This window comes from Callionymus lyra, chromosome 4 (genome assembly GCF_982586985.1).
Source record: "Callionymus lyra chromosome 4, fCalLyr1.hap1.1, whole genome shotgun sequence".
Classification (NCBI taxonomy): domain Eukaryota; kingdom Metazoa; phylum Chordata; class Actinopteri; order Syngnathiformes; family Callionymidae; genus Callionymus; species Callionymus lyra.
This window is the reverse complement of record NC_141821.1, coordinates 32,835,681-32,857,803: the sequence shown is the minus strand read 5'-3', so window position 1 is coordinate 32,857,803 and position 22,123 is coordinate 32,835,681. Positions and strand designations below refer to the sequence as shown.

The 22,123-nt window shown below is 36.6% G+C and overlaps 3 protein-coding genes across 5 annotated transcripts; all 3 read right to left on the bottom strand.

Annotated features, from left to right (window-relative positions):
• Nucleotides 1-5,573: 5,573 nt before the first annotated feature.
• Nucleotides 5,574-12,132, bottom strand: LOC148082654 (uncharacterized). Of its 3 annotated transcripts, none has more exons than XM_087788262.1 (16): nt 11,857-12,132; nt 10,987-11,024; nt 10,839-10,903; nt 10,678-10,769; nt 10,369-10,420; nt 10,149-10,269; nt 10,004-10,072; nt 9,654-9,806; nt 8,776-9,344; nt 7,895-8,276; nt 7,687-7,827; nt 7,556-7,617; nt 7,134-7,274; nt 6,286-6,446; nt 6,126-6,216; nt 5,574-6,000 (listed from the first exon to the last, which is right to left on the bottom strand). In XM_087788262.1, the coding sequence occupies exons 1-16, from the start codon at nt 11,917-11,919 to the stop codon at nt 5,921-5,923; spliced, it is 2,280 nt and encodes a 759-aa protein (XP_087644388.1). In that variant the 5' UTR covers nt 11,920-12,132; the 3' UTR covers nt 5,574-5,920. The 3 variants fall into 3 exon arrangements, with proteins under 3 accessions (XP_087644388.1, XP_087644389.1, XP_087644390.1); XM_087788263.1 differs by having other exon boundaries at nt 7,134-7,232; XM_087788264.1 differs by lacking the exon at nt 10,004-10,072.
• A 2,398-nt stretch (nt 12,133-14,530) lies between these two features.
• Nucleotides 14,531-16,696, bottom strand: LOC148082653 (uncharacterized). The gene is made up of 7 exons (XM_087788261.1): nt 16,597-16,696; nt 16,391-16,535; nt 15,994-16,107; nt 15,766-15,910; nt 15,076-15,224; nt 14,767-14,906; nt 14,531-14,682 (listed from the first exon to the last, which is right to left on the bottom strand). Exons 1-7 carry the CDS (start codon nt 16,694-16,696, stop codon nt 14,531-14,533), a joined length of 945 nt encoding a protein of 314 aa, XP_087644387.1.
• A 2,500-nt stretch (nt 16,697-19,196) lies between these two features.
• Nucleotides 19,197-21,193, bottom strand: LOC148082652 (uncharacterized). Its single transcript, XM_087790227.1, has 7 exons — nt 21,094-21,193; nt 20,670-20,814; nt 20,456-20,569; nt 20,190-20,334; nt 19,973-20,121; nt 19,755-19,894; nt 19,197-19,345 (listed from the first exon to the last, which is right to left on the bottom strand). The coding sequence occupies exons 1-7, from the start codon at nt 21,191-21,193 to the stop codon at nt 19,197-19,199; spliced, it is 942 nt and encodes a 313-aa protein (XP_087646353.1).
• Between the last annotated feature and the right edge of the window lie 930 nt (nt 21,194-22,123).

Genomic DNA, 22,123 nt, shown 5'->3' with positions numbered 1-22,123 from the left:
TTTAGAATTAACATGGACAAAAACCTCTAGTCTGACCACTATTTCGCACAACAAAATAAATCAAGAAAAACATGTAAATCATTTTTATTTTTTCTATTTTGTTTGAAACTTACAAGTTATCAACAGATATTGTGCACATCTCTGCTGTGACAGTCACTCTACACACAGCTTCATCAGCCACGTGTTGCCTTCAGGGTTTTGAGATTTTCAATCCAACAAAAAAAGAATATCCTGGAATTGTAATGTCACACAGCACGGAAACTCTTAAAATTCAAACACATGAATAAAAACCGAATTTTTCAATTATCTCTGAAATTGTTTTCATCGTTCTTTTGCAGCGTCGACCTTCACGCATCTCAATGATGTCAGCTGAACACAAGGCCTCACACTGGGCTGTGGTTTGAAGTAAAAAAAAAAAGACTGCTTCAGATAGATTTGATTTTACGCCTCGTCCTCCTCAACGTAACTGTGGTCCTGAAACCTTTAAACCCCAGAACCAGCTTGAATCAAGGCACACACTGTGCTGAGGATGTTTGTAGCACGCTCGGGATCGTGGGAAAATTAACATTTACAAAATAACTGTATCAGAGCTTGTGCAGTACACAGGAAGTCTGCAAGTGTGGGTGACTACCATCTCGCTCTTTAGTTGGAAACATCGTTTATTTGAAAAAAGTGTTGCTGGTAAAGCAGCAACAAGTAAGATTGGAGCTCTTGTTGCTTTCTCCCCCTAGTGTCAGGACTGTTCAACTGCAATGTCATGGCTTCTATTGTCTTGTTAAGTCGATTTCTCATTTTATTTCCTAGTTAGTTAAAGTCTCCCAGTACTTCATGTGAAAACAATGTCTCTAACCCACTGTTAATATCTGTTCACATGACTCTCACAGACTCTCCAGGTTGGTCGCCCAGACAAAGTTACATAGTAAGTAAGAGAAATTATGAAATGTAATGAATATTTTTTTTTAATTTGCAGTGAACCAAGCAAGACCTTTAATGTTTGCTTTGGATCAATATATAAGTGAGAATAAAAGTCATGTCCCTATCTCTTCATTTATTTACTCAGTTCGATAAAGATTCACAACTTTTCTTTAAAAAGGTCAACTGCAAACACACACTTAATTAACTTCCTCTCCAAGATGCAGTAAATCTCTCATCTTGACCATGTTTTGAAATACTTTACTTGATAAAGTTCTCCCCCATCTGAAATCTAAGCGAACTAGAGGTTACGAGAGCGAAGCCCATAATGACATAATATTGGCTTCACTCCTCCTCCAGCCAGCTGTTATCACTTTGTTTATACAACAAGTTCTTTGGAGGTGGAGACTTCCTGGATTGATGACGCACTGTGACAAACCTTGATGTCTGACCAATCACAGCATAGTGGGTTTAGTTAAAACAAGGTTTCATCTCCAGAAAAACTGAATGTTTTCAGTGGGCGGGGCTTAATCACATTTTCTAATGTAAATATTTCAATGAAAAGAGAGTTTTGTAAAACAGAAACATACTGATGAGTACAATAGAGGTCCAACATCTATTTAAGACACACTTAAATCAAATCTTTAGTTTTCCTTTAAAATGAACGAAGCAGGACCTGATCCTTGTCTAATTATTTATCTTAACAAACATGAAAGGAAACATTTAACTTGGATTAAATGTGACATCATCGAGTCAAAATAAATATTTATATGTGCGATGATCAAACAGAACAATGTAGAATCCTAACAGATGTTGCGTCTTCATTCGCTTTCAAAAACATGATTGAAATCAAGTTGAGACTGGAGAACCATCTTTACAGATTCATATTCAGAAATAATTCGTCAACCAGAAGCCTGTGTTCGCCTATACCTTCTATTAATTTTACTCTGTTCTCAGGAGAAATTTGGGTTTGACATAAATCAAACTCAATTTCCCTGGAGAGTGGAAGTAGATTAGGAAGGATGTCAGATATTATCAAGAGAGAATTAGCAACTTATTAAGATCAATGCTGTCGATAAATAAACATGCAAAGCCACTTGAATTAATTCCATATTGCTATTCAAAAGAAAAGCAACTTTTTTTTTTTTTTCTTTTTTTTTATCAACATGCCTTAAACTGATAACACCGGGCAATTCCAAAGTAAGAAGATTTTCATTAAAAAATAAGTAAGTAAGTAAGTAATTGTTATTTATATAGCGCTTTTCCAGACCAGGGTCATAAAGCGCTTAAACAATCAAAACAATATCCAATAAAGTATATACTTTAATAAGAAACTTCATCAACAAAATAGATGCTTTTTAGACAGTGTCTCATTTTCATCACCCACAAATATAAATATAATGCTCACAGATCAGTTATTTGCCTTTGTTTTCAACCATAACCATATAAGTTTAATGTTTGTAAGAGTCTTATTTAGTTGGAGGCACACACTAATGAACCTCCACAAACTCTGTCACATTTCTATTGAGGCGAAAGGACTTTTAAAACTAAAGGACATTTTAATTTGAATCGTATAAAAAAAAATGGCTAAGACTAAGAAGAATATAAAGAATATTTTAAAATGACATTTTGGCCTTAATTAAAATATTATTTGTTTTTCATGCTCATATTGACCCATTTAATACTCAAAATGTATCTTTTCACCATAATAAACATTGTTTATAACAGGTTTATTAATCTATAAATCAATATTCATCCACAATCGATGACTGCCATAGATCTAGTGGATATAGACTAATATCCTACAACATATCAATTCAATATAGACTTGTTGAGAAATTATTAATTAAATCATATATTTTTTAAACTTCATATGCGTTTGAAGAATGCTGATGAGATATGAAATAACCTGTAGACAATTTAATAAGTTTCCATTTTGGGTTTATATACTTGTAAAACTAAAGGAGTCGGTGCCTCACCAACTATGAACTTCACCACACGTCAAATTAAATATAAATTAAAAAATCACTGAAAATCAACTTCATATCTTACAAATAAAATCAATTTGTTTGAGAAAGTAAAGATGGTCTTGGTTCCATAGTTAGTGGAAAGTGAAGTTACCAGGTAGACAGAATTGTAGCTTTTTTTCATCTCATTTGGGAATTCAATTATATAAATTGGTGGAAAAGGTCTTACAAACTCTATAGAAGTGTAAGAATAAATGTACAAACTCTGATATAAATGTACAAAATTATTTCAAATGCATTTACAATCCCTGAAAATATTTTCATTTTATTTTATTCTACAAACATATTTTTAAAAGTTTAAAACAGATTTACAAATGCTAAATCAAATGAACAAACTACAAACACTTATCTCAGGGTCAAGGTGACCCGAAGGCCCGAAAACAAATGGTTTTGTGGGTTTGTGGTGAGAGTACATCAAGGTGGAAACCTAGAGCAAAACAGGAAGAAAACAACAGGTTTTAATGCGGCTGTGTTTCACCTGACTGTCACCCCTCCTGCTCAACAACTGTGGAAAAGGACAAAATGATTTCCTGCCATTCATCTGGACCTGCAATTGTTCAGGTATTGTTGATCACAGACTGTCTGCAGAGACTCACAAAAGCTCGTCGACAAAAGGAAGGAAATCTCACTTAACGCCTGAAGTCACTTTGACTTATGGAGCTTGAACTTTGAAAAGCTTTTGTCTTTGAACGTCTGAAAAGTTTTTATTAACGTGATTTACTTCTGGACTTCTGGACTCAAATGACTGCTAATCTGCTGCCAGTTTGACCATAGAGCACTGGCAAAAAATTAAAATAAAGCAAGCACCCAAATGTGAAGTTTGTAGGTGATATCTTTTCCCAAGCATGAGGTAACGTCATCACCCAATTCTCAGTGGGGATATAGAGGGATTAATACAACCTGATCTAATGTTAACCTGCACACCTTCTTATCTAAAATTACTTTCGGTGTTGATTTTTTTTCCCATGACTTCAGCTATAACTCAGATTGTGTTCTACTTTTTACATTATAACATATTTTTTACGGCAAGGTTCGTATGTATTTAGAATTAAATGGAATTGCAAAAGCGCGTCTCCCGCCGACATCAGAGCAGTCACGTATCTGCTGTGACTCTATGACGGCACCTAGTGGCCATGTTAAGAACTGCAGGAAGACATACGTACATACCTGTATGTGGATGCCAAAGTATTCACAAACTTCACCACCATGTTTATCTTCGTTGATTATGACCATATGACTTTTCTACCACGTGTTTTTTATCAGCTATGTCACGCAAGAAAACAAAAAATATGTTGTATAATGAACGTCATCACTTTTCAGAGCTTGACTGTGATTTTCTTTCTGAGAAAACTTCAATTTCAGATCTTTCTAAAAAGCCTCTGATTGTCTCTGTGAGTTAAGTATTCGTGTAAATGTCCATCTGTGTATAATATATAACATTTTCAACATTGTCTGCCCCTATGTGTGATCCGTATTTTTTGTTGGTTTTAAATTAATGAATAAAAACTGTAGATCAAGTTCAAATAAATTAATTAATGTGGTGTACTCATTTCAATAAAGGTTTTTTAGTTCATGAGACCCCAGGTCCACAGTAAAGGTTGTTTCATGAAAGGATGTAAAACATAAAGATGCATCTAAAGCCATGTTCAGGGTGGATTTATAATTTTATATTGTCTCGGTGAAGAAGCGTATTCCTACCAGGGCAGACACTGCAGAAAATTGAATGTAAGCAAGTGTTTTTTTGAAGTAACAATGTCAAGATTTCCCAGGTGATTGTGTTCAGAAACTTCTGCAACATAGACAAATATTTCATCTTATTTATTTGAATACACTTTGTTTTGTTAATAAACTGTAGTCGTAGAATAGGGTTATTTGCTGCTTTAAGCAGATCTAAACAAAAAACTGCTGCAGAACAATATTCTAGTTATTTACATCATCTCATGTGAGGCAGCAAAGCACACGCTCGCTCTCCTGGAGCCTCGTGACTCTCAAGTGCCCTGTATGGACTCATCTGTGCATCACGGCTTCATTAAATCATCATTGTGGGAGAATAAACTGCTGCACAGATGCTGACTTTGCACTTTTACTTGTGTCTTGTTTTGGGACTTGAGAGTGAATTCAGAGTTCATGTCTGTGTTGGTTTCCTCACATTTCACTCATGATTGGAGCCTTGCAGAACAAAGAACAGCTCATTAATTGAACTTGGTCCGACTTGAACATGGTTGACCTTTTTAAAGGGCTTGTCACCAATTATCGTCTTGATTCTCACAGACAAGAAATGGAGATCTCGGTGTGAAAAAAGGGTATTTTGTCTGGATTATCATTTTTTTTTGTTCCATCTTAATGATAAAATGCAAAATCAGGTTTCTTTGTCCGAGAGCAATTAGCTATTAGGTAGCGGAATATCGTTTTACTGCTTGAGGTTGTTGAGTTTTGATTCGACACAGAGGAACCACTAATGTAAAGAACCAAAGTAAACAGATTTGACATGGACTCAATTCACTTCCAAACTTCTCTAATGAGTCTTTATAGAAGAAGAAACCAAGAGGTTGTCGACTGGAAATTAGTGAACCCAGACCAGGTCAACGGGATGATGGATTTTATTAACTGTGGGTCGAAGCCCAGCAGGTAATTCACAAAGCAACATATCGGCTGTATATATCTTGGACCAATAACCCTTTACGCCGCAACATCTTCAGCAGAGTTGAAAGATTTTTATTGAAAATCAGACACCTGATAACTTGGGTTGGGTGAAGGGCAGCGCCATCATTCACAATGTGGCCCAAATCAAAGGAGTTAAATAGTTTCTATGCTCTTCTTTGACAACATCATCCTATAAAACATTTCTCTGAAAATCATAACAAATAAAACTACACATATCAATGGATAAAAACTGATTTTACAGCAAAGAAAAATATTTACAAGCCAATTATACACCATGTTTTTAGAAGGATAAGTTCATAGATCGGTCAGCCCTCTGGTCAGTCTGGACTCGCGGCTACCCTGGTGTAGAACAGAGCTGCAGGCTGGGATGTCAGGTTCTCGATACTGTAGGCATGACCTGGTGGATCAAAGATAAGCAAGTCTGAGAGAGTGATGATGTTTTTTTTTCTGACCTTTCAGTCATATAAAGTACATGTGTTGCATCTATACATGTGTGAGTGTGTCTGTTGCAGTGATTCCTACCGCACGGTGCAACCAAGGAGTGACCCGGTGTGTTGCAGGTCTCTGTGAGGTCCACCATCACCTTCACAGAACTTGTTAACACGTGGAAAACCTAAACAATAACCAAGGAAACAAATCGTTATAGAGAAAAGTCAGGACGCATATGAATGAAGCAACTCACTGTGGTGGCGCTGTGATCCACCCACAGAGGTTTCTTCATATAGGAGCCCAGAATCATCTTTCCATTGGAGATGGTCCCATTGTTGTAGTCCTCAGCGATGCCCAGCGCTCGGTCTTGATAGAAGAACCACTCAAAGTCCTCCAAGGTCACATCCCAAGAACCTACACACGGAGAATGAATCCCACTAAACACTGATCTTTTAGCACCTGTTGAACCAACTCTCTCTTGGAATAAGAATCTTAAAAGGAACCCAACCTTCTGTGAAGTAGAAACGTGCGTCTCAACTGTAGCACTGCGACAGAATTCTACATCGTGTTTGCCACTTGTATGTTTATAAAAGATGGATGAGCTGAGAGTTTGATTTGGGGAAGTTGAGAACAAGTGGAAACGGCTGCTAAAAAAGATGAATTACTTGTCAAAGAGATCCAATGGAGCCATTCATCATCTTTTTATCTTAATTACAGCGCGGTCAAAATTTTCATTTCAATTAGTAAAAGATACATTTGCGCGATCAATCTCTTCTCCAGTGACAGAACAGAACAAAGTATCAGAAATATTTTGAGCATCTTGGAAATATTTCTAAGCAGTTGGTTTGTTCTTAACTCGTCAATGTTTTTATCCTTTGTTGTCAAAGGACTTTTCTCTCGCTTTTTTATTTATTTTTTATTTTATGAGTTGCTGTTTGCAGTACTTGTCTTAAATAAATGCCCATTTTCTCTTTGAAGGCTTCATTAATTTTGAACTAAAAAAATGTTTTACAACATGCGACACCTCTTGATTAATCGTGTGTGTTGCTTGCACAAGAAGAGAATCTGTGAGTGTAAAAAAAACTCAAATGTTTCTCCTACCGTTGGTTGGCGCCGGCCAAAGATCCCTAAGCCATTGTGTGAGGTTGCGTTTGTCGTTGGGCTGCAGCAACATAGGCTTGAGAGGCGGAGCACAGAGATCTGACACGGACAACACAGCAGCAGCCATTTGTGATAAAGGACCTACAGCAGACAGAGCAGGTTTTTAAAACCTAAAGATGCTGGGACAGGCTTTAGCCTCACAATTAAAATTAATTACACACATTTCTAATTATAACATTTTTAAGTAAAAGAAAATGCATGAGGATATTTATATAAGTATATAAAAGAGGATATACAGACATTTTCAGATTAATTAAAAGCTTTAAGAATCACTACTTAGGAGGCCAACTTGTCTATAAAACAGTAAATAGCGTTTAAGTCTAAATAAAAGTTTGGGTTTGTTTGTTTGTTTGACAACATACTTGCTTCCTCCAGCGCCTCCAGATCCATCTTGTTTGACGGTCCACTTATAAGAACATTAAACCTGGGCAACAGAAATGACAACTTGGAATCAATATTGAACATTCAAACCATCAGAGCGAGTGTTGCTCACGTGTTGTTTGAAGGACCATGTTTTTGGCCAACATCGTCAGAAATCTCGTCCTGCATGATTTCCTGTTCACTCCTGAAACTGTTCTCTCTGGAGGGAACTTTAGAGTCCGTTAAAGGCAACTGGCCTGCATTGTCCGCAAGTCTGTAACAAAATAACAGTAAATACAGGGACTACAAGAGAACAGAACAGGAGAATGTTGTCATCTTACTTTATGTTAGGCGTGGCTCTGGGAGTCTTGGGGTTTGATTTGAAAATGTCTTTCAATTTGTTCAAGGATTTCAATGTCTTTGCACTTAGAGGTGTCTGAGGAGCGCCCCCAAGTGGCCTCTGTGATTTCCGACCTCTTTTAAGAGTTTTTTTTTTCCTTCCTTCTGAAGGTTTCATTGTTTTTGTGTGAATCGGTTGTGGAGGCGAGAAGTTTGTTTCTGCCTCCTCTGAGATGCCAACCTTCCACCAGTCGCCAGGAGATTTTCTGCAGCGTGTCCCTCTGGTTATGGATGGAAGCGGATCACGGTTGGCCTGGTCCTGGATCGGTGTGCTGGTCTTTTGACCGAGCTGGTGTTTTTTGAGTTCTGGCGATAGTTGGTCTCCTGAGAAAATAAACAATTATTAGTATCTTGTTTTGCATGTTTTACTGCAGCAGAACCAGAGGGTACATGTGTAGTCCAACCCCAGGTCTTCAAAATAGTCTAACAGCTAGAAGCAACAAGAAAGAGACAGAATCAGAACACAGTTCAGCTTGACGAAAGGAGTCTTCAGTTGTCACCCTCCAACTCTGGGGTTAATACAATAAATAAATAATACAATAAAGCCTTGTAGCATACCAATAAATCGATAATTCAAGCTTGCTCTTAAACAAGCCCATTGCCTTCATCTTGGGTAAACACAAGTTTGAGTGTCAGAAAAGCTCTCACGTGTCATTATTTGGGCTACAGACGGATCAGCACTTTTTCAACTCATCAAGTTAGAAAAACAAAATCAAGCATAAACGAGAGACTACCTTCTATTAAAATAATCAACCTATTTTAAGCAAAGATACTATTGCAACATGAGTATTTAGTCGGAGCAAAACAAAGAAACTGTTCTTACCTGAAACAGCAGGTTGGTCTTCTTGATGATGCATTTCACTCCTTGGATCTTGAATATTTCCCTCAACATAATCTGAATTGTCTTTATCTTCATTAGTATGCTTTTGTTTGCTCGTCTTCTTTAGTGATTTCTTTGTTTCTTTCACTACTTTCACCGTTTTTGATCCTTTGGCTTGAGATGATTTGTTTGTTTGTTTGGATTTTAATTTCTCTCGCTTGCTTCCAACAGCAGTTTCAGGAGCGTCCTCTGCTGTGTTGGTCTCTTTAGAGGGTTGTTTGGGTTTTTTAGATGGTTTGTCACTGTTCACATTTTCCACTTGAGTAGTTTGCTTTTTTAACAATTTCCCCTTCTTTTTAGGACTTTTGTTGTCCGTGTCAAGGAACTCCTCATTTTGGGCAGGTTTTTGTGAACTCTTACTTTCCTTGGGGCTCGATGTTTTGCTCTTTTTCTTACTTGTTGCATTTCTTTTTGGGATAGTAATCCTAAGTGGAACATCGATATCCATAATCATGAAATCTTCATCAGGCTCAGGTGGAGGGACTTTTACTGGTGTCCACTGTTTCTTGGACCTGGGGGAAATGAAGAAAATGCTTACAAACCTTAATAACATATCTTTTCCATTTCCATCAACATATATGATCAGACTCAATTGGAAAGTAATAGTAAAACAAGAGCACAGAGAATTTTCAAATGTATTTGAAAATGGATGCTTGGAAGTATACACTTTAGGGAGGTGATAAATGCTGGTTTTTACTTTTAGGAAATTATGTTTAAATATGATTTAAATATAGTTACATTTCTCAACATTTCAATCAATATTTTTTTCAAGGTATACTGGAAAAAACATTGGTAAATAGTTTGCCATTTCTTAGCCTTACATTGTAGATTTGACTTGTCCAACTTCTTTAAGCTTCTGTAGGAATGAAGTCATCTCCTTTCCTGGATGTGAAACTTTTTCGGGTGTTTTCTCCAGGCACATGCTGTTAGAGCTTCCCGCAGACACAGGGTTGGACTCTTCTGAACTTGGCCCGCTGAAAAAAAAAAGAAAAAACGAGTTCAATACACTGGTGTCAATTTTAAATGACTCAGTAAAATATTCAGGAATACTAGCTCACAGAGATACAATAAAGGGAAAGAAATATACAAACAATTTTAAAGATAAATGACAACGGCAAAGGCAAAATAAATACAAAAGTGGGTATTACAAGGCATCTCATTAACTTCTTACTTTGTTGTTATTACTGATATCGATGTGTGTTGTTTTTTATGTGTTCCTCGATGGGCAGGAACTCCTTTGCTGCAAAAATAACCAAAAAAATAAAATTATACAGTAAAAAATAGAACATTTTAACTGGGATAGAAAATGGCCTTACCATGAAGAGACCTTGTTCTTTGGTGATAATGTGTTTTCGTGTTCTGGTTCACAAATTACAGCAATGATTCTTTCGATTGGGCTGGAGGTCTTTGCTGGACCGTGTTCTCTGAAAGGAACCTCTGGATCCAAGAACAACAGACACATTTAGAACCTTATAAAAGTGCACTTATATTGTGTTTATTTAAAGGATTATAGGATCTATGTGTTAAATAACTCACCAATATTTAGTTCATGACTTGGTAGAACAGACGCAACATCCTTTTTAGGAGCCTTAAATCGTAAGAAAAAGTTTTACATTTTAATGCACAGAAGATACAGGTACCAAATATATATATATATTTATTTTTTTTTAGCAAAAAATGACATTTATCATATATTTTTGTCTTGGCTTTCCAGGTGAACATTACTGATCTCATTTTATTTCATTCTTTAATTCTGTAATTTCACCACAAAAATTACTGTGTTGTGTTTTACAACATTGACAACAACAAAAAAAATCTGATTCTGATGCACACAGATCTTTGTACCGTTTTGCTGACTGAAGGCTGCCTCTTCTGTTTTGGTGTTTCTTTCTTTTCATTTGAGGCATCAAGAATCAATGATGGAAATTCATCTGAATCTTAAAAGAAAACAAACAAATAAATGAGTGAGCTACATGTGGGAAATATGAATGAACCAGTAGACTCACCAATGTCATCAAATATTTTTTCAACATCTTCAAATGACCCGTTTCTATCCCACTTTTCAGATGCGCTGATGATTGAAGACATGTTAGGTTGGAAACACAGTTAGCGTGCAGGAAAATATGTTTTGAAAAAAGAGGAGAAAACACTTACTGTCCCTTGTTTGTAAACAGTTTCCTTCTTGGTCTTTTCTGTGAACAGATCAAACTCTAAAATAAATGATTTGCCTCAAACATCAAAGTGACAAATTTCAGCAGAAAATACAAACGTGAAAGTGAATAAATGAGCAAATTAGATTAGCTTAAATATACGTTAAACGTTGACAACAACTGGCACAATTGTCACGTGTGAATAATGCAATATCATAATAATAACTACAAAATGCTAAAGACTACTTTGTAATACCCATTTTTACCCATTCACGACACCGTGGCGACTCAGATGAGTAACTATAGCAACTGGCTTCCCTCCATGCACTGCAGTACATAATATTTTAGGACATCCTTGTTCCTTCTGCCATTAGATTTTACAACAGATCTCACCCTCATGCTTCATGTGCACTTTTTACCTTTGTTGCCAACTTTTGAATTATTTATTTGTCTGTTTATATGTTTCGTGTATATGTATTTCATTGATTGTATTTATTTGTTTTAACGTGTATTTATTCTTGGATGTTTGTATGAATGGATGTGGGGTTTTTGTGCTGCTGGACAGAATAAATTCTCCTCCATGGATCAATAAAGTATCTTTCTGTCTCACTTAGATGTGACCAGAGATTGGTTGCATCTTCAGAGAACAAAAGCCGAAGAGGAAGTGGAATAACTCATCTCATATGTGAAAGAATAAGTAACACGTGAAAGAATAACTAACTTGTGACAGAATAACTAATATGTTATTCCACTGATACGATCATAGAACATGATATACGCGATGATCCCTGTTCAAATAATAAAAGACGCTGTTTCTTTTAACGCCAATACACACATTCACAGGTTTTAAACAGATTATTTAAAACTTACTCACCAGTGACTGATATCCAGAAGCCATTTTTGCAAAAAACGCCGTTAAGACTATTTTCTCAAACATAAACAGCAGGAAGCTAACGTTAGCCTAGCTCGCTACATCTCTCCAGGAACAACGCAGGACTCTTTTATTTAGTCTTAAGCGACAGTATACGTATTCCTCATAGCAAAAGAGTGATAATATGTTGTGTTTAATCATGTGCCGATTATAGATGCAAGGATATTGTATTTGAGTTTAATAACGCTAGAGGTTTGTGCAAACAAAACAATAGCGTCTGAAAACAACCCGCGTAGCGTTTGAATTCCAAGGGTCATGATGACCTGAGTTTTGCTTGAAAGGAACTTCGCCCGTTTCTTTGGCTTTGTGAAGAAAGCATTTATTTTTCTCTACCTTCATTATTATTTATTTGGAATTTAAAATATATTCGACTGTACTTAGTATACATTAAATTACTGTTTATGTAGAATTTGTAGACTGTAATTATTTTCCTGGAAGACTATGATTTGGGCAAAACCGAACCTTTTTTTAATAAAACGACAAGCTGGGAAGAGCACCCTCTGTTGGTTATATACAGTGCCTTGCGAAAGTATTCGGCCCCCTTGAACCTTTCAACATTTCGCCACATTTCAGGCTTCAAACATAAAGATATAACATTTTAATTTTTTGTCATGAATCAACAACAAGTGGGACACAATCGTGAAGTGGAACGAAATTTATTGGATAATTTAAACTTTTTTAACAAATAAAAAACTGAAAAGTGGGGCGTGCAATATTATTCGGCCCCCTTGCGCTAATACTTTGTAGCGCCACCTTTTGCTGCAATTACAGCTGCAAGTCGCTTGGGGTATGTCTCTATCAGTTTTGCACATCGAGAGACTGGAAATCTTGCCCATTCTTCCTTGCAAAACAGCTTGAGCTCAGTGAGGTTGGATGGAGAGCGTTTGTGAACAGCAGTCTTCAGCTCTTTCCACAGATTCTCGATTGGATTCAGGTCTGGACTTTGACTTGGCCATTCTAACACCTGGATACGTCTATTTGTGAACCATTCCATTGTAGATTTGGCTTTATGTTTTGGATCATTGTCCTGTTGGAAGATAAATCTCCATCCCAGTCTCAGGTCTTTTGCAGACTCCAACAGGTTTTCTTCCAGAATGGTCCTGTATTTGGCTCCATCCATCTTCCCATCAATTTTATCCATCTTCCCTGTCCCTGCTGAAGAAAAGCAGGCCCAAACCATGATGCTGCCACCACCATGTTTGACAGTGGGGATGGTGTGTTCAGGGTGATGAGCTGTGTTGCTTTTACGCCAAACATATCGTTTTGCATTGTGGCCAAAAAGTTCGATTTGGTTTCATCTGACCAGAGCACCTTCTTCCACATGTTTGGTGTGTCTCCCAGGTGGCAAACTTTAAACGAGACTTTTTATGGATATCTTTGAGAAATGGCTTTCTTCTTGCCACTCTTCCATAAAGGCCAGATTTGTGCAGTGCACGACTGATTGTTGTCCTATGGACAGACTCTCCCACCTCAGCTGTAGTTATCTGCAGTTCATCCAGAGTGATCATGGGCCTCTTGGCTGCATCTCTGATCAGTCTTCTCCTTGTTTGAGATGAAATTTTGGAGGGACGGCCGGGTCTTGGTAGATTTGCAGTGGTCTGATACTCCTTCCATTTCAATATAATTGCTTGCACAGTGCTCCTTGAGATATTTAAAGCTTGGGAAATCTTTTTGTATCCAAATCCGGCTTTAAACTTCTCCACAACAGTATCTCGGACCTGCCTGGTGTGTTCCTTTGTCTTCATGGTTCTCTCTGCGCTTTAAACAGAACCCTGAGACTATCAAAGAGCAGGTGCATTTATACGGAGACTTGATTACACACAGGTGCATTCTATTTATCATCATCAGTCATTTAGGACAACATTGGATCATTCAAAGATCCTCACTGAACTTCTGGAGTGAGTTTGCTGCACTGAAAGTAAAGGGGCCGAATAATATTGCACGCCCCACTTTTCAGTTTTTTATTTGTTAAAAAAGTTTAAATTATCCAATAAATTTCGTTCCACTTCACGATTGTGTCCCACTGTTGTTGATTCATGACAAAAAATTAAAATTTTATATCTTTATGTTTGAAGCCTGAAATGTGGCGAAATGTTGAAAGGTTCAAGGGGGCTGAATACTTTCGAAAAGCACTGTATAGTATTGTGTTAACATTTATAAATAGGTTAGGTAAGGTTGTTTAACATTTCACTTCTCATATTCTTTTTAAGTAGAATAAATGAATACGTTGAGAAAAAAATGGATAAAGGGATGAATGGCTTCATATACACACTGTTTAATTGATTGTGTGTTTTTGTTTTACAAATATAATTAGGTTCCTGAACAGACAATATACAATGCAATAAAACACACGCACGCACGCACACACAAACATACACGCACGCACACACAAACATACACGCACGCACACACGCACGCAAACACACATACGCACACAAACACACATACGCACTCCTACAAATCTTAACCACCATATCACTAAGCATTCAATTTCTTGAAAACACAGAGCTCAATTGGACAGGAAAACAAGTGCAGACAAAACATACCCTCAATGGGGAAGTAATAAATACATAAAATTTAATTAACACAAGATGTTTCCTGGTAATTGACAACATGTTTAGCGGAATAACTTTTTCTGATTCTTAACGATGTCCAAGGGCTCCAAGTCCTCTGCCTTGGCGTGAGTGTACAGAGGTTGTTTGATGTGTCTCCAGATCACCAAAATGATACGAAGGACAAACAGGGTAACAGCTGAAGCCAAGAGTGAAACTGCAGAGATAAAAGACAGTTTATATGTCTCATTTAAATAATTGTCAGTTAAACATTAAGGGTTGTGTAGAAATACTATCTTACCCAGGAGAATTCCATTCCGGTTTGGTGATACATCATCAAAGTTTTTAGCCATGTTACCAGCCAGTGCAAAGATCACGACAGGGTATGTGATGAGCACGTATCTCATGTGTTTTTCAAGTAAAGTGTTTTCCAAAACAGACCTACATCATAAGAAAACAGGAAATCAATAAAATACATTTTTCATGACAATCAATGATTTATGGATGAAGCTGCTCCTGAGAAAAAAAAAGGTGATGGATAAGGTCCAAGGTGCAGCCAAGGAGTGTTTTAAGTGTTGCATGATGTGAATTTTAACTTAATGTTACTCACCACACGAGCAACACGAAAACCAGCGTTGAGTATGAGACAGTGGCAGCGTCAAGTGAGGAAACATCTGCTTCATATCTCAGCACAATTGCAAGATTGATAAGAGTGGCAATGGTGGTCCAGGTTGTGTAAATCATTATTCCATTCTGAACCTGAAACATACATTAATGGTGCCCAGTCAATTTTTCAAATGCACTTGATTTTGTTGGTGAGCATACACACCCCGAGCTTCAGGGACACTCTTAGAAAATTGTTATTGAAACATTGTGAAAAAAGACATTTTTAACAACAATCCACATGTGGACTGAGACCCACTGTTGTAAAGCAGTTCGGTGGTCACATGGTGACTGACGGGCCGCTTAAGTAAAGTAGTAATGTAAGAAGACTGTTAAAATATTAGTTACAGTGTTGAACTGCACACAATTATGCCTGTTCAAAATTAAACAAATACCCAAACATTTATTCTTCAAAATTCTACAACGTGCTGCAGAAGTTTAGCAGAATCCAGTAGTCAGTCCAATGCTTTCAGTAATCAATGCCTCAAAACAAGTGAATTTAACGACATTAATGTGCATTTAGTTATTGTAATTCTTCAATTGTTCATATTAACCAACTCTCTGATCTAAACATGAAGCTGTGGCTCTTCCACGGCCTCTATGGGGAATACATTTCCTCACGGAAGGTCAGACTTACAATGATTCGGAGAAGCCACAGGTCCACCTTGTGGTATTTGTTGAGCCACGCTCCATAGGATTTAAGCCCGTAGCAGATAAAGAAGATCATTGAGTAGTTTGTGAGGATGACCAGGATGAGAAACACCATTGCAGCAATCATGTTCCTGTAGTGTGGAAGGAATCAACACAACAAAATGTGATAGGATGACAAAGTAGGAATGTCTTGTACCCTTTGAAGGATTCTCACCCTTTGTCCCAAACCAGCAGCCAGCCGATATTGAAACAGATGTTGATGCACCAGCTGATGAAGAAGCCGTACGGTAGTACAGCAGGGGCGCAGTAAACGTAGCCATAGCCGTTCCTGGTTCAACAAGAACTTTCATTTATTTTGTAATAGACCATCAATCTGTCCTGGATGTCCATTATCTAGTGAGGCTGGGACTGCCTTGATCCATCGCTAACCCTACCTAAGTTTAATAATAAAATAAATAACTAAACAATACATTTTACTCAGGTCATTGAACACATGTAACATAAACGCTACATAATATGCACTGATAATAAAGAAATCGTTTCAAAATGAGTATCTAAAGATGAACATAGTTGTGTAAGGTGTGAGACAAATGGTTAAGTAAGTTACTTACTTTCTACAAAGGCCTGCTACAATGTAGATATTCATCGCCAGAAGCCAGACATAGATGACACTCCAGATGTTGAAGGTCCATCCAATAGGTGTGATCTCGGTATCAAACTCCTGGGACACACTGGCCGTGGTCTTGTTGAATGGACCTGCAGAAAGAAATGTACCAATAGTAATCTTATCTTTATTTAAATCATCAGTTTAACATACCTTCTCCAACGACAGACAGTCCGTTGAACACCAGACTTACGGCGAAGGCCAAAAGAGACACCACGACTGCAGCCAGGCGGCCTGGGTTATGTTTCGCCATTTTTATGTGACAACTGTAACAAATGATCATTCCGAGAATGTCTTAGACAATAAACAGTTTTAAATATGCGTTAACTAAACAAATCTTAATGTCCACATACATTTCAACAAGATCAAATATGTCATGAATTGAACAAGAGCACTTGTCCTGACTATTGAGTACATTAACAGCATAAAGTCGCATATACAGTATATTATCACAAAATATAAATATATATATAAATAATAATTTCAGAATTGAGTATTTTTATATTTAAAAGAAAAGAAAAGTAGATAGATTGATAGATAAAACAAAAACATTATAATAACAAAATACACAAGCAGGTACAGATTCAGCTACATGAAAACACCTCACAATACACAAACATAATGTACATTAAAACATAATGTATATCATTTGACAAGTCGGAAATACCTTCAGAAATAGCGGAAGACTCGCACAACCTCAAACTCCGTCAGCTCTTCCTTCACGGTACCTGTCCTGGCCCTCCTCAGATCCAAGATGAAATAGAAAATACACCTGTGGACATTTCACAACCCTTTTATGGGTGTGTGAGTTGTGTAAAGGGAGTTTTTATGACCAGCAACACTGTCACGTGCATGTTGTTATCAGTGACGGAGCGCCATAAAGGGCTAACTCAGGGCAAAGACTGAGGTGTTGAGGAGTAAGTTTTGCACAATCAAATGTTGCAGATTGACATATTTAAAAAGCATTAAGTGTAATTAATTGGAAAAAGTTAATGAGTCTGTTTAACCAGAGTGACAAATGTTGAATAACAGAAACATGTGTTCCAGCCTTAGTCAAGGATCGATTCAGACATCAAACTTCTGGTCGGTTTAACATCTGGATACAATAAAATTACTAATTAATTTGAATAATACAACTTAAAGACATAGGTAGATTTAGGAAAATAATCAAATATCGAAAAGAGAGTGAAAGTGCCATACAATTGTCCAGACTTTAAAGAGTTATTAAGTATAAATAGGGTTTGCTTTAAAAAATCGTTCAATTTCTGTTCCTTTGTCAGTTCAAGAGCTATGGACTGTATTAAAATTACAGTTCTCTGTTTGTGTATTTATTGAGAGGGATTTACAAATGTTTCAGACTGAAATGTTTGGCTTACGTGTAATCACATGATGTAGAATAATGTAAAAATCACAAAGGCTTTTATTTTTATTATACATATTTAATAAACGTATTGTATAGTAAGTAAAGTAAAGTAAAGTAAAGTAAAGTAAAGTAAAGTAAAGTAAAGTAACGTGAAGTGAAGTAAAGTGAAGTAAAGTGAAGTAAAGTGAAGTAAAGTGAAGTAGAGTAAAGGTTATTTGTAAAGCCTTTCCAGAACAGGGTCACAACACAACACTCTTTAACAATCAAAAACAATATACAGCTTAAATACATGCTTTAAAAGATCAAGACAACATAGAGACACAGGAGTCCCAGAAAATTTGCCTGAACAAATAAAAGTGTCTTAAGATGTTTCTTGAAGGAGTCAGTAGATCATCAAACACAGAGAGAGGAAGATCGTTCCAAAGCTTAGGAGCAACAGCCTAAAAGGATTTCTCTCCTCTGGTCCGGAAGCGTCTAAACGAGTCTAACGAGAAGACAACGCATGGATTATATATATATTAAAATATAAATATATATTAGTATACACAAATTGGTTATCAACAGACAGACAGTTAATCCATTAGAGAGAAAAGCAGCTTGACATGGTGAATCCTTCTTCAATCAATTTACTTTTGCATTTTGGATCAAGCAACCAGTAATCTTGATCATAAAATACATCGTATTTATTGCAGACACTAACAGATCACGATCAAACATATTATAAATATAATTAGATTAGATTAGATTTCCTTTATTAGTCTCACAAGGAGAAATGTAAGTAACAGTAGCATCAGGGAATACAAAGCACAAAGCACACACACAAATAGAAAAGAAAGATTGAATAAAATACAATATAAATAAATTCTAGATTTAAAGACTTAAAAAATTCAAAAATATCCAAATTTTAATATTTTATTTAAATGAATTCAAAAACAGTTTTGTAGAAATATGATGAAACCACAATAACATGAAGAAAAATATATTTATTTACAAACTTAAATTGAAAACATAATTACATGTCATTCATTTCGAAACATATGTAAACAGTTAAACAGTAAAAATGTAGTTTCACGCGAGCAAGGGCTTATCCATCCTGTGGAAAGCTTGCAGGTAAACAAATGTCAATTTAGAAAAGTCACCCAATTGAGATATTTACACAAAATAACTGTCCCAACATTAAAAGGAGAATTATGTACAAAATGATTTACAAATACTATAACAAGGAGGTACAGTGTAAAAATAATAATAAGTACGGGCTTTTCCTTGATTTTCTGGAACTCCTGTGTTGTTAATAATAATAATAATAATAATAATGTCTATTTGTATAGCGCCTTTCTAGACTAGTCTGGAAAAGCGCTCTATAAATATAAATTACTTACTTAATAATATTTTATTTAAATATAGTTTTCTGGCTTGCAGCCATCTCTGTTGGCATCATAGTGGCTTCGAAATCTTCATGAAGAGGTGATTTAAAATGTCTCCAGATGACCAATCCGAACCGAGTGACGCACAAAGCGCACGCAGCAGCCAAGAGTGTAGCTGTTAGGAAGAACAAAAAACAGTTGTTAGAAAGGTGTGTAGGTAAAGGTGTGTAGGTAAAGGTGTGTCACTCGCAGATAGAGCAAACAATGGATGTTCTTGCTCATTGCTACAAGTTGTGTTCCGGAACACCACTGCTCCATGTTGTCCATTTAAGGTTTTTAGTAATATTCTAAACACTATTGTCTGGAGAAATAACAATATGTGTTAGGGGGAGGGGTTGGTGGAGGGCGATTCTCTCCTGAGATCTCTTTCGGTTTATTATTACTTTATAAAATATTATTTTATCGATCCTTTTTTTTTGTTTGGCATGTCTTAGCTAAAACATTATGAATGTTTTGTATGTGTGATGACATAATTACATGCTAAAAAAACAAAATCCAACCTGTGAGAACTGGAGGATACTTACCAATAAAGGCGTCGTTGTAAGTGGTATTCACAGAGTCAAAGTTATTGGTGAAAACCCCAGTCAGAGCCCAGATCACAGCAGGGTAGATGATGAGGATGTACCTCACATGTTTGTCAAGAACCAGGTTCTCCAGGAGAAACCTAAATTAAAGACGAGATTGGCATATGAGTGCACATATTGAGAGATATTTTCTCAGTGGCTGCCTCTCCTGTACTCACCACACCAGAAGCACTACAGACAGAACAGAGAGCGACACAGTGGCTGCATCCGTTTGAGACAATTTTGCGTCTTTGACTAGAACGATGGTCAGGTTGACTAGAGTTGCAATTGTTGTCCATGTTGCATATATGGCAATGCCGTTCTGAACCTGTTGAGCATATAAAAGAGGGACATTTAGAAGCTTCATCTACAAGGGATTCATTTTAATTCTCTTACAACAATTCGATGAAGCCACAGGTCAACTTTGCTGTGTTTGTTGAGCCACCCCCCGTAACTGCTGAGGCCATGGCAGGAGAAGAAGATCATCGTGTAGTTGGTCAGGACGATCAGGATTAGGAAGACCAGGGAGACGATCATCATTCTGAGGCGGAAAGACCAAAATAATCATTCATGTTTAGTACTGAAATTAAAAATATGATTCATGGTCTCTTGAATATGTATAACAAGTTCGTTTTAGATGGATGATGATATATTATAATTACCCTCTGTCCCAGAGTAACAGCCAGCCAACGTTCAAAGTCAGATTGAGACACCATATTACAAAAAACGCAAGTGGCAAAACAGCCGGGCTGCAGTAAACATAGCCGTAAGAATTTCTGCAAAGGAGAGTAGACAAAAGTTCATGAAAGTAAACAAAGAAGTCCAATGTTGATATTGGTGCCAACTATGGCTGAAGATATTTGCAAGGAAACTCACTTTCTACACAGTCCACTGAAGGCGTAGACTAGAATCGCTGCCATGAAAGCATAAATAATGGACCAGATAGCGAACGTCCATCCTGAAGGTGTGATCTGGGTGTTATACTCATCTGAAACGTTTCCAGTGCTTGCCAGGAATGGTGCTGTCAAGAACAAAATAAAAGTAAGTAAGTAATTTGTATTTATAGAGCGCTTTTCCAGACCAGGGTCACAAAGCGCTTAAACAATCAGAACAATACTCATAAAAATATATACTTTAAAAGTCAAGATAATACTGAGAACAACACAGGAGTTGTATATATAATACCAATGGTTTATCAACCTCTTCAAACTAAGTTGAATTAATGTAGCAGTGTGGCAAACATCTATGTAATCAAGGTATTGAGAAGAGAAAAGTAAATCTTACAGTAACCACTACTTACACAATCCTTGCGCTGCCAGAGCTGAAAACACCATTGCAGCTACAAAGAAGGCCAAAGCCAGTAAGATGGCCACCAAGTGAGAGATACTGTGCTCTGCCATCGTTGAAATGAATGTTGAGTAGCTCAGCTGCAGACTGAGTAAGAAAGAGTCATTTTAAAGGTTATAGACATCCAGACACTCCGCCCCCGTGTTCATGGAATCAATCTGTTCTTGAATGCTCACATTCTGATTATCCAAGGAGTGGCTTGAAGTTGTGTTGGTAAAAAAAAAAGCTTGAATAACATTTATAACCCTATGACACGTGTAGCACTTTCATAAGTATCTGAACGGTTACAAAACACACATCCCTGGAATCGCATTGGAATGACTACAAGACTGTAAACATACATAAAGGGTAGACTTTGACACAGGCAGGTGTTTGGTAAGTTATTTATCAGCCATTCACATAAGTGTGCGACCCCAGCAAGTGCAGTTAGAGATAATCCCTTAATGACAAGTGTTGATTATGTGGACATTAAACTGATTATAAAACATGTACTGCTGGAAAAAATTACAAACACTGTTTGAGATTAAAACATGAATCATAAAAAAGTATGTCATTATAATGGTTTATCTTGTATTTTTGATGTTACATCGATATCTTTACTTGATCTCAGTGACAAATTACACTCCAGGGGAATGAAATAATTAAAAAACAATTAAAATTTTTAACTTTTTGAATAAAAATGTTTTTGTCATCTATTGTCATAGGAAAGTTTAATTGAAACAGAATTAGAAACTTATCTGTGTTGTCTTGACCTTTTAAGTATTTATTTTATTGGGTATTTTTTTTTATTTTCTAAGCGCTTTGTGACCCTTTGTGTGGTCTTGAAAACTACACTATAAATACTAATTACTTACTTACTTATATATAGCATATAATTAAAGTGATCTGCGTGACGCGTTGTCACAGATTATTGTTACAGGAATGTCTCGCCTGCAGTAAATACAAAACTCTGCAGCGAGAATTCTGACCGGCTCTCGTAGAAG

What these genes read in the sequence shown, in the direction of transcription:
- LOC148082654 (XM_087788262.1), bottom strand. Translation starts at nt 11,919, where the DNA reads ATGTTTGAGAAAATAGTCTTAACGGCGTTTTTTGCAAAAATGGCTTCT. An exon ending in AGCCTTCAGTCAGCAAAACG is followed by an intron (nt 10,421 to 10,677) that starts GTACAAAGATCT and finishes TTACGATTTAAG; the next exon opens with GCTCCTAAAAAGGATGTTGC. An exon ending in AAGAACAAGGTCTCTTCATG is followed by an intron (nt 10,073 to 10,148) that starts GTAAGGCCATTT and finishes TTATTTTTGCAG; the next exon opens with CAAAGGAGTTCCTGCCCATC.
- LOC148082653 (XM_087788261.1), bottom strand. Translation starts at nt 16,696, where the DNA reads ATGGCGAAACATAACCCAGGCCGCCTGGCTGCAGTCGTGGTGTCTCTT. An exon ending in ACTGTCTGTCGTTGGAGAAG is followed by an intron (nt 16,536 to 16,596) that starts GTATGTTAAACT and finishes TTCTTTCTGCAG; the next exon opens with GTCCATTCAACAAGACCACG. An exon ending in GTAGCAGGCCTTTGTAGAAA is followed by an intron (nt 16,108 to 16,390) that starts GTAAGTAACTTA and finishes TTGTTGAACCAG; the next exon opens with GAACGGCTATGGCTACGTTT.
- LOC148082652 (XM_087790227.1), bottom strand. Translation starts at nt 21,193, where the DNA reads ATGGCAGAGCACAGTATCTCTCACTTGGTGGCCATCTTACTGGCTTTG. An exon ending in TCTGGCAGCGCAAGGATTGT is followed by an intron (nt 20,815 to 21,093) that starts GTAAGTAGTGGT and finishes TGTTCTTGACAG; the next exon opens with CACCATTCCTGGCAAGCACT. An exon ending in TTCAGTGGACTGTGTAGAAA is followed by an intron (nt 20,570 to 20,669) that starts GTGAGTTTCCTT and finishes TCTCCTTTGCAG; the next exon opens with AAATTCTTACGGCTATGTTT.